This window comes from Echinops telfairi, unplaced genomic scaffold (genome assembly GCF_000313985.2).
Source record: "Echinops telfairi isolate 266 unplaced genomic scaffold, ASM31398v2 ScPeMD7_7469;HRSCAF=8507_1, whole genome shotgun sequence".
Classification (NCBI taxonomy): Eukaryota; Metazoa; Chordata; class Mammalia; order Afrosoricida; family Tenrecidae; genus Echinops; species Echinops telfairi.
This window is the reverse complement of record NW_022111373.1, coordinates 147,514,880-147,526,301: the sequence shown is the minus strand read 5'-3', so window position 1 is coordinate 147,526,301 and position 11,422 is coordinate 147,514,880. Positions and strand designations below refer to the sequence as shown.

Genomic DNA, 11,422 nt, shown 5'->3' with positions numbered 1-11,422 from the left:
CGCAGTCAGAGACTTCTGTGGAAGTGGAGAAGCGAACCGCTGCTGCGTGCCATGCCTACGGCCTCCCCCAGGGCGGCGGTGCTGGGAGACCGTCTGAGGAAGGCGCACGGGAGACGCGGCCATGGAAAGCGCCTGGGGGACAAGCCCCACGTGGAGCCCAGCACAAGGCCGTGGGCTGCGAGCCAGCTGGTCCCCGGCTCAGGTTTATCCACATCAGGAACTTATCTGTGAAAGAAGATTCTAACCTTCATCATCAAGTGGCCCCCTGTCTAAGTGTGACGGGAGACTGAAGTGCTAAGTTTGTGTGCTGTCGCTTTCTCATAGGCCCCTTCCTTCCACACAGGCCTTGTCTCAGCTCAGTGTCACTGAGGGCACGGACTCAAGGACCTGTGTGAATGCTTGATTCCCAGTTTTGCAGGCGTGTCTGGGATACCCAGGAGCCCTGGTGGTGCTGGGAGTTAAGCGCTGGGCTGCTTACTGCAGGCCAGGTGGTCTAAGCCCATCAGTCGCTCCAAGGGAGGGAAGGGTAGAAGCCTGCCCCCGTGACGGTCCTCTCAGCAGCCCGAGCGGAAATTCTGCTCGGCCTGGGGTCACAGAGTCGGGAAGGACTCCCAGGCAGTCGGGGTGCTTTTCTGGGGCTCATCTCACTGAGGGCGAAAAACAAACCAGCAGAGACCGAGCACTCACCCATAACTGTTTACAACGGACAGACAGAGGCAGAATTATCCGGACAATGCTTGGCAGCTGAGAGGGCCATTCCTGCCAGGACAACGCACCTTCTGAAGGCCTGGACCCCGGGGGAAGGCCTGCGGCTGCACGGCTCCCCCCCACACACACAGGCTGATGCCTCCACCCTGAAGGGTGAGCTTGTCCGCATGGCATGAACAACGTGAGGAAAAAGCCAGGAAGGGCTCGTTAAGCGGGACCCAGCACCCACGCTGCCCCCATGGGGCCTACACAGCACCTGTTAGAGCATGAGCCCCAGGCCATGTGACAGGACCAACAACCGCACTGCCCACCCCGGTTCTGAGACCACCCTGGGGGCTGGCGCCTCCCTCTCCACCTGGCGGCAGATACGGCCAGTGAGCACATCCTCAGTGGCCAGACACAGCCCTGCAGGAGAAGAGCTCTATGTACCTTTTTCTCTTCGAGCTCCGCTTTCAGCGAGCCCAGCTCCTCCTGGCATTTCTGCAGGGGAGAGATCTTTTGAAGCATCTGTTCCACTTGGTGATGCAGAGTGCTGTTCTCCCTGAAAGCGGACAACGCATAGACGTTAGCGTACAAAAGGACACACAGGCGGTCAGGACATCGTCCTGCCAGCTCCAGTTTCCTCTGTAACTTACAGAGTCAAACAAATGGAAACAAAACAAAAGATCTTTCTCTTTAGAAACCCACTCTATTTATTCCATCTGCCTGTCACTTCCGTGCCACCGTGCTCTGCAGTTTAGCAAAGTTGTAGAGACAACCGAGGAGCAGCCATAGTCGGCAGCCCAGCTCGTCCGACCCTGACCTTGGACCCCGCTCAAAGCAAACACCAGGGGAGTCTGTGCACTCCGCAAGGTGGACGAGGGCTGCGTCTTCCCAGTGAGAAGTGCGACCAGAGCCCTCGGGGACTCTGTTTAAACTTGTGAAAGTAACTCCAGGGACGGCCATACTGACGGGGGCAGTTCCCGGAGACAGTAGCAACGTGATGTCACTGAACTTCATCTCAGTGGTCATGCAGTCAGTTAATGGGAACTACAAGGCCGGACTGTAATCAAAACCTGGGTTGAAAGCACACGTGGACAATCTGATTGTGAGGGAAAAGCAAGCTTTTTAAAAAAACTATGCATAGGAAAGCAGTGTCTGTATGACCATCCCACGAGGCACTTCATGTGAATGTCTTACAGAAACCCCTCTCTGCTCAGCGCTACCCTCCATCACCGGCTCACTCGGGTGGCACTCTCAGCTACTGAGTAAGACAGGTGGCTTACCTTCTTGCGAACTGCAGCTGTAAACACTGGTTAAGGAAAATTCCGAGAACGTTGCCTATTGGTACTGGCTGGAGGGGACTCAGTAAGTACCTGTAATCATCTGTTGGCTCTGTCAACAGAGAGGTGATCACAAACCCAAGAAAACAACAGTCCAAGCCCCATTTATCACAGCAATAAAACTGTGCCGTGAGTCACCCCACTCACCAGGGCATGCTCTGAAGTCAAGTGGTTTCTTGTGAAAAAACACACAAAAACAGACCCTTGGATTAAATATCTTATTCACTAGGATTAAATGAACTAGAAATGGGGTCCCTAGAATAATTCTACTCTCTTTTCATTCTTTTTGCCAGGAACTTTTTCGAACCCCTTTAAGGATAACAATAAATCCATACAATACAAAGCAAGATTGTTTCGCATTTTATCCATCACCAAGCACGGTACTAAGTACTCAGCAAGTAGTTACTACAATAATACACCGAAGGGAGGCTTCACACAGCTCCTGGAAAACTAGGATGAGGAAGGGGGACTTGTGGACTTTCCCCACAAAGAGAGAGCTCTCCAGGACGGCCCTTGACTCTTCTGCCAAGACTCCCTCTTAATGTAGCACATGGACACACTGCGGGGCAGCCCGGAATCCTGTGAGGGGAATCGTGAACTGCAGGGCACCCCCAAAAGGTCTGCGGCCTTTAAGTTCATGGGGGAAAGTTTAGGTTTGGGGGTGACCAAAAACAGTTCAGGGGAGGGATTCTTGGGGCAACATATGAAAGCCTGGTAATGCATGTTGTTGACCTGCCAAGAACCCCACCCACCCCCAACAGATGCTTGTGAGATGGGCCTCTACTCAGAGAAACACTGGATGGCCCAGGCCCGGCCAGGGTGTCCTTTTGTGGTACAGAGGGTCGCTGTGAGCCAGAGCCCACTCAACAGCTCACGGAAATATCACCTGCCCAAAGACAGTCATGGGAACCCCCCCATCCCCCGCATCCAAGAACCACCCCCCACCCCCGTGAATAAATTCAAAAGAGAAGCCAGTGGAAGGATATCATCGCATTTCTTCTGGTATTCTGTCAACAAGTTACTGCAACAGAGCAAAGAGGAAAGTTCCTTTGTTACCCTAGGAAATACACCCTATGACCCATCATGTGCAAAACACGCAAGGCACGCTCCCAATGTAACAAACGTGAGGATGCTGAGGGCTTGGCGAAGGAGCAGTCTCATTCTGATCCACACCAGTGAGGCACCGGCAGCCCCACCTCCACCCCAGGGCTCACTCCCCACCCACCCGCTCGGGAAGCTGGGTTCACAGTCCGAAACGCGTGCAGGTAGACTTACTCAGTATTAATGATCTTCTGCTTCAAGATAATTAGTGCATCCACATATTCATTTAAATTCTGGAAGAAAAAGCACATTGTAGTCAACTCTGTGTTTCCGTAACACATGATTTCCTGTCTGTTTTTACAATACTTACAACAAACGAGAGACAAACCGATGAATGAGTTAAACACACGCTGTTATTGATGTCCGGTGCTGCCATGCGGGCCCTGGCTCACAGGCTCCTACGCATACAGGATGAAACACCACCCAGTCCTGCGTCCATTCATCGTGTGGAGGCCTTTCTGTTTTTCGCTGACCCTCTACTTCATCGAGCATGATGTCCTTCTCCAGAAACCGAAGCATGGCTTCCAGGAACACACAAGCACCACAGGATGGCCAAAGGCAGTGAGTGGAGATGCGCACAGACCCAGACTCCCCTGCCAAGCATGCACTATGTGGGAGTGGGCAACTCTGTGGCCTGGAGCACTGGCTCTCAGACACCGAGTTAAGGCAAGGGCACTGGTGCCCATGCTCAGTCACTGACTGACCACCAGAAGGGGCGCAGAATGAAAGCAGAGAGGAAAATGACAGCAATCACTAGGTGCGAGAACAAGGCCAACATCACATGGCTGAGCATAACCACCCTGGTGGCTTAGAGGGCTGCACACTGAGCCACTGACCAAAAGGTCAGTGGTTCGAACCTACCAGCTGCTCCAGGCTGCCTAGTCCCGTCAAGAGTCACGGTCTCGGAAAACCTATAGGGGCAGCTCTACCATCCCCTGCAGGGTCACTGGAGTGGGAATCACCTCTCCAACAGCAAGTGCAGCTGACCCTCTGGGAGTCCGGTGGTTGGGCACAGCTTGCACGTGCTTCCCTGGTGGGCGCCCGGTCTCAGCTCAATGGTGAGGAGTTAGTAGAACGGAGCGCCCCTGAACATGGGGAAGGCCAGCGCCTTTACTACAGCTGGCCAAGCTTGTCGATACCATTTGTTTTTTTAAAAAAGTCTTGAAACATTTATTATTGAACATTCCTGCTAAGTTGTGGTTTCTTAAGTCCCCTTAGCCAGCCACCCCTTCCGCAAGGGGCGGGCAAGCTGCTACTCACCTGAATTCACTCACTTCCCCTCTGACTGTGAGGCTGCTGGCTAGGCCCTCTCCTCCACCACCACCAAGAGAAAGCCTTCTGGAGCCAGTAAGGGAGGGGCAGGCCTCTCTCAGGTCTCCCTCCCATGTGACCTGAAGTTTCATGGGTAGTACTCCATAAGCAGCCAGCTTCCCTCCTAGTTCAGATTCAAGTCCTCTACAAGGCCCCACCAGTCCAGTGAACTGTGGTCCTCAGGGGCCAGGTGAGGCTCGCCGAGGCACAGGAGACTGAGCTGAGAACCCAGGCTGACGGTGACTCTGGGGGACACAAACACAGGAAAGACAGGACAATGACGTGCTCACACATTGGTGACAGGGCCTTGAACTCACAGGAGAGCCCTTTGGGTGTGCCCTGGTCTGTACCCATGCCAGGAACCACCCCTCAGACCTGCCGCCACTGCCAGCAAGTCCTCCTGGCTTTTCCATGGAAAGTTGAGATTCAGAGAGCTTAGTGTCTTGGGAGCAAGAGCTCGAATTCCCATCACATCACCATTTACCAAGCAGGATGTCCACAGGGAAAGCATATGGCTGAGTAAGAGTTCATGTGCCAGGATTATGGTGCTGTAAGGACCTGCAATTCTGTTGGGGGTGAGGGTGGGTGGGACACAAAGCCAGGCTGCTCCTTAGAAGCAAGGCTGGCAAGAGCTGAGCCCCCATACTTTGGGCATGTCATCAGGAGGAAGCTTGGTGGTAAAGTTGGGGGGCAGTGGCAGAGAGGAGGGCCCTCAAGGAGAGAAGCTGAGACCTGGCTGCAACAACAGACTCAAACATAGGGCAGACCAAGGAGGACGCAGGGCCAGCTGGTATGTGGGGTCAGTACCAACTTAAGGACACCTAACAGGAAACAAAGGTCCCCGTCCCAAAGCACAGAGCCGGTGAAGCCCACCAAGCTCTAACTGGGGCTGAGCTCCACATCGGCTTTCAGGGGCTCTCCTCTCCAGGGAACAGGCAGCCTTGTCTTCTCCCAAGGAGCCACTCATGGGTTTGTTCTGTGGACCTCGGGGCTAGCAGCGAGACCCCACTCACCCACAGCACCTCTGATAAGCTCGTCCAAATCTACTGCCGCTTAGTCTATTCTGACTCACAGGGATGGGAAATAATCCAACACGCATCAGAAAACTTCTCCCAGCCCTGCAGCATCTCTGTACTGCCACATCATTCCCCACATGCTAATATCCTGGCTCCCTCGGCAGAACACACCACAACACACATCTACCATGTCAACAGGGCTCTCAAACCTAACCGGAGTCAGTCAAAACAGCCGACTGCATCTATACTTGTCACTCACTGGCTAACAGGCCAGTCCAGGGCTGCAGGCCCCAGCCCTATGCCCAGAGGAGTCCAGGGGTCCAGTGGTTTGTATTGGCTGTGAAGCTTGCAAAACAGCAAAGCCAGAGCAGCAACAGCAGCAGCAAATCACTGATTTGTGCCAGCTGGACTGAAAACCACCCAACCTAAGACTTCTTTAAAAGTATTGAATGGGCCCCCTAACATCAAGGTCGGTGGTTCATGCTCACCAGCCACTCAGTGGGGGGCAGCTGAGGCTGGTTACTCCTGTAGAGTTCCAGCCTGGGACACTTGATGGCAGTGGGTTAGGTTGGTTTGGTTTTTAGCAACTTTTATAAAAGGCCTGGTGACACAGTGGTTGTGCGTTGGGTTGCTAACAGGTTGGCAGTTCATAACCACCAGACACTCTGCAGGAGCAAGGAAGCATTCTCCTCTCCTGGAGCCACGGTGTTGTAAATCCGCAGGGACCCAATGGCAGCGAATAAGTGAGGTGGATTAAGCACTGGTCTGCTACCAAGGTCTGAACCCCTCGGCCAGTGCTGCCTGCTCACCAAAGACTGTCGTACCTTGGGAGTCCTATATAGGGACCCCAGCTGGATTTGACCCCATGCAGTGGGCCTGGTTGGCTTGGTACTAGGACACATTCCCTCATTCTCTGACCTTCGGCTCCAGGTCTCTGTAGAAATATACCCAGGGGCTCCAAAAAGTTTGTGATTAGATGATGATGAAATTCTCCACACCTTTGTGAAGCCCCTTCACATTAATGCACTGGAGGGTCCTGGAATCTATGGATGAAGTAAGCACAAAGGGAAATTTCCAGTTCCCATGTCACTGCCCCAGGGCGTCCACGTGTGGGCCTGGAGCCGACGCACTTGAGTTGCAGCAGTCCCTCAGCGGGGTCATCCCCTCTGTCCAGCCTCACTTAGCTGCAGCCTTTCTCTTCTCAGTCCTCATTCCACTACCCAGACTTCCCAGCTCCTCCTGTGGCCACTGCACCTGCGATGCTCACCTGCACTCCACTCCAGCTACAACCCACCTGCTGCCCACAATACAAATGCTCCCACAGTAACGCCAGGACCACCAAAGCCCTGCAAACCTGCAGAAATGGGCACAAAACACAAGAAGACAGTTACCACACAGGCCATTTTCTCCAAGAAGCAGCGTTCCAGTCCACAGACACGCAATGGAGCACCTAATGCTGAGGGTCTATGATGGGAGGGGACTCAGCTCAGGCCCCCACTTCCCTGAGGATGGCTATGGGGGGTGCCCGCCTGGACCCCAAGGTCAGGTCTACGTGTGGACCCAATCTGGTCAGCTCGGGGCACCCCCATCTACTAACCATGGCTGCTGTTCTACTACATGGAGCAGCTGTGACCAAGACCAAAAAGCCCCTAATAAGCTTGCAGATCCCCAAAGTCATTTGTGAAACCCTGGTGCCACGGCAGCTCGATGCTGTGATGCCCTGTGAAAGGTCAGTGCTTCCATACCAGCAGAGGCTCCCAAGGACAAATATGAGGCTGTGTGCTTCCAGGAGGATGGATGGCCTTGGACATGCTGTGAGGCAGTTGTCCTCCGTCCCACTGTGCCCTGAGTCACAGCTGAGGGGCAGCCACCAGCTCCAGCATTTCGCTCCATTAGGAGCTCTGTGACTTCAAAGATTTGAAATGTGCCCCCCCCACCCCCCCATGCCAGTTCTTGCCTGCAGGGACCCTCCAGTGACTCGTGCTTCCATCCAGAGTATGGGCCTGCAACCCCCACCTGCCAGGGCTCCCTCTTTGAGTTCCCTTCAGCCACAAAGCCAGCTGCTCTTCCCCGACCCATGTCCAGCCTCCAGCCTCCACAGCTGGTCCCATACCTCAGTGCACCCTTAAGATGTTGACAAAGCTCACCCCCTGGAGCCATGTGGGTTGCCAGTTTACTTCCTAGCAATCACAGGTCCTTTCCTCACCTGTTAAGTGGCACAGTGGTTATGTTATGAACTGCAAGGTCAGCAGTTCAAAACCACCAGCTGCTCCTTGGGCTAAAGACAAGGCTTCCTGTTCCCATGAAGAGTCAGTCTCAGAAGCTCAGGGGGCAGTAGTTCTGCTCTCTCCTGTAAGGTCACTGAGTCAGAATCTACTCGATGGCAGCGAGTCTGCTTAATTTTCCAATTTATTTTCTAAAAAATGTGTCAGATTAACTCAGCTTGTCTGTATTTCCCAGTCTAGTCCCAGAGCATGGAAGCCCCAAGAGGTCAAACTTGATGTTCTGACCCCTCTGCTATATCCCGTGCAGTGCTGACCATAGACACAGCTTCCACTTACCCAGCCAATTAACTGACCTCCACAAAATACAATTTGTTAAAGATTAGAGAGAACTGAGTTCCTGGGAAGCAGAGGTAAAAAAATTAAAACATCTCTACACAACTCAATGTGACTCTTCCTGCCAGCCCGACAAGTTAAGCAAATGGCTGCCAACTCAGGAGCCAAACCACAACCCAGCTGTTCTCAACCTGTGGGTCGTGACCCCATTGGGGGGTTGAATGACCCTTTCACAGGGACCACCCAATTCATAACACTAGCAAAATTACAGCTATGAAGTAGCAATGAAAATAATTTTATGGTTGGGAGGACACCACAACATGAGGAACTGTATTAAAGGGTCGTGGCATTAGGAAGGTTGAGAACCACTGCCATAGGCAATCCCGGAGGAAAAAATGAAGCTGTCTGCTTCCACAAAGACAGCAGACTCTGAAACCTCATCGCTGGATGGGAACTACCTGGGTGGGAGTGAATTGGTCTGGGGGAACCGAGGCCAAAGGCCTGGTCTGTGCAATGCAGGTGAGCTCAATACGCCACCCCTCCCCTGTGATGGAGTGCTGGCACAGGGCAGCCTCTCCTGTCACATGCAATATTCACAATGTCTGAATTAGTTCTGGTGGTGTCTCAAGGTCGGCAGTTCAGACTCACCAACCACTCCTCAGGAAAAGAGGCTGTCTCAAAAACCCTTTATAGCACAAGCTCCCAAACTTACTTTGGCCTACCGCTCCCTCAAAGGGGGTAAAATTACTCAACACACCCCTCACAAAAACCTAAGTTGTTCAGGATCAAGTGCCCAAACCCCAAACCAAACACACTGCCACTGAGTGAATGCTGATGCATAGCAACCCTACAAGACAGGGTAGACCTGCCCCCTGCAAGTTTCCAAACTCTTTGCTGGAGTAGAAAGTCCTGTCTTTCTCCAGGGAAGCAGTTGGTGGGTTTGAACTCCTGACCCTGCAGTTAGCAGCCTAAGTGGTAACCCACTAGGCCACCAGGGTTAGGTCTCTGCTTTTGCAGCCCCCTGGATAGTCCCAGTGTCCTCAAGGGGGTGGTACCTCACTCTGGGAATTGCTGCTCTATACGGTTGTCCAGTCAGATTGGACTCTGGCAGTGGCTTTGGTTTGGGGTCAGCTCTCAGTACCCAACTTGCAGTAAAAACACACTTTTGCTGGCCTACCACTAACCACATCTCACCAACCGCTTGCCCCATACCCCCACCCTGTTCTGGGCCCCAGAAGCTTCAGGCACTTCCCAGGCTGTGGTCCCCCTGCCAAGATCTTCACCCCCACCCCCAGCCACCTGACCACTCTAGCAGCAGGAGACAAGACCACTATTTCTGCAATTCCCTTTCTTTTTCTTAGGCCAAGCACTGCTTTGTAAAGCCCACGCGGGGATCTTCCTTTTGCAAACAGCAGGCGGCCAGGGACCTCCGGGTGCCCAGGAGGGTGTGTGAAGGCCCCTGAAAGCGACCGTGGTGGTCGTGCGGGAAGCAGGAATGGCGGCGGCTGGAGGCACTTTTGCATCATAAAGAAACTGGCATGGTGGAGGCACCCGAGACCCGCTCCGTGGTGCAGGTGGGAGGGTCTGGGCTGGTGACGGGTTCTCGGGGTCATCAAGAAGGCAATGGCAGCTTCCCCTTTTGCCAGGATCAACCGTCCTCCCGGTTGCTGAAGGCTGCAGTCTGCAAGTCTTTCAATGATCGCTGGCGAAAAGGCGGGCAGGTCGGTAGGCCTGCTAAGGCGGTGGGCCTGTTCTTTGGCCCACTTACAAACCCACCCGGAGAACCAGGCGCGCTGAAGCGCTGCTCCCACAAGTAACCCTCGCAGCCGGTCCACCCTCTCCCGTGGAGGCCCGATCGCCCCTGGCCCGCCCGTTCCCCACCCCCACCCCACGTCAGCCGGGCCCTAGCCGTCCCCCGAGAACGCACCCGGCCCCGAGCCCGCAGCGCAGAGCGGTTCCCGGGACGGGCGGGGGCGCGCAGCGGACCCCTGCACCCCGCGGCCCCGGCCATAACGCACCTGCTGCAGCGACGCGCAGCCCTGACACCGCGACAGCTCCACAGCCGCCCCGGGCGTCGCCGAGCGCGTCTCGCCGGGCATCATGGTGCTGCTGCCGGGCCCGTCTGCCTCAGGGCCCCGCGGCTGCGGCCCCGTCCTGCCTCCGCTGCGGCCACCGGGCCCGCCGCCTTCCGGGCCGCTTCCCGCCGCGTCCGGGCGGGCCCATCCGTGCGCAGAGGTCCCCGTGGAGCTGACCGACGGCTCCTCGAGCCAGCGCCGCGGAGAAACGCTCCCGGCGCGAGCCAGGGCGCGACTCGGGCATGTCAGGACCCCGCCCCGCCCTCGCTGTCCCCGCCCCTCGCCGAGGAGCGGAGCTGCCCCAAAGGCCGCCTGCAAGCGGTGGAAACAGCGGCCCGCGCTTTGCCGCGCGCGAGAGCGCCCCGACAGGAGAAGTCCGCGGTGAGGGTTGCATGGGAGGTGTTCTTCCTGCACGGAGGCGGTTACCCCCCGCTTGTCAGCGTGCTCTGAAACAGGCACGCTGTAGACGCCATAGCCTTCCCGGAGGGGGTGGGGACTCCGCTGTGACGTCACTGGCGCGCCCGCTAGGTTCGAAGCCCGCGTGTGCGGCTGGGGAAGCGCGATTTGGGAGGAGAAGCAACTGCTCGGCGCGCGTTCTCTCTGCTGGCCGGGCCTGGGAGATCCCGGCCCGGAGGGAGGACTGCGGTTCCGCCAGGCGTCGGCCCAGGGTGGCCGTCTCTTCCTGCGGGACTCTCCCCGCCCGGCCTCCCCGGTGCAGTTGGCGGCTCCGGGCCGACGGCCGCGCCGCCCCCAGAAGCGCGGGGGGCCGGCTTCGCACGCCCTCGCCGACGGCGCCGCGCCGTGCCCGCCGGTGGACGTCTGGGTCCAGCAGGACCGACTCCCACATGCTCGGCGGACCGAGTCCCGGGGGCCCCACGTGTGTCAGAGGCCCCGTGCTCCGTGGGGGGCAGGGTTTTCGGACTAGAGCGCCAGGCCTTTCTTCCCGTTTGGCTGGACGCGGAGTGCCCGTACTGTGCACCGCCCAGGGACCCCAGCCGGTTCCGAGAGCCTTGTAGGACCTTCGACCCAAAGCAGGGGACCCCTCCCTGGTGGAGGAGTGGTGACTCGTCGGGCTGCTAACTTCGAGGTCTGCAGTTCGAAACCACCAGTCCCGCCACTGGAGCAACACTGGGCTTTGGGTTCCGTCTCAGAAGCCCGCCGGGGCTAGGCTGTTGGGTCCTGTAGGCTCGCTTTGAGTCGGAATCCGCGCCAGGCTGTCAGCCCGACTCACAGCGATCCTAAGGAGTATATTCAAGGCTGTAAGTCGGTAACAGCCGACACCCTCCTCGTCTAACCATTGCCACCCGGGCCCCCTTTCGGATACCTCTAGA

General features: G+C 56.2%; 1 protein-coding gene across 1 annotated transcript in view; it reads right to left on the bottom strand.

Annotated features, from left to right (window-relative positions):
- Window positions 1–10,118, bottom strand: part of ICE1 (interactor of little elongation complex ELL subunit 1) — a 44,329-nt gene extending 34,211 nt beyond the window's left edge. The window contains exons 1-5 of the mRNA XM_045285005.1: window positions 10,035–10,118; window positions 3,306–3,364; window positions 3,017–3,051; window positions 1,974–1,992; window positions 1,091–1,249 (exon numbers count right to left, since the gene is read on the bottom strand). Of these exons, the coding sequence (XP_045140940.1) occupies window positions 1,091–1,249; window positions 1,974–1,992; window positions 3,017–3,051; window positions 3,306–3,364; window positions 10,035–10,118 (356 nt within the window). The remainder of the gene's footprint in view (window positions 1–1,090; window positions 1,250–1,973; window positions 1,993–3,016; window positions 3,052–3,305; window positions 3,365–10,034) is intronic.
- Between the last annotated feature and the right edge of the window lie 1,304 nt (window positions 10,119–11,422).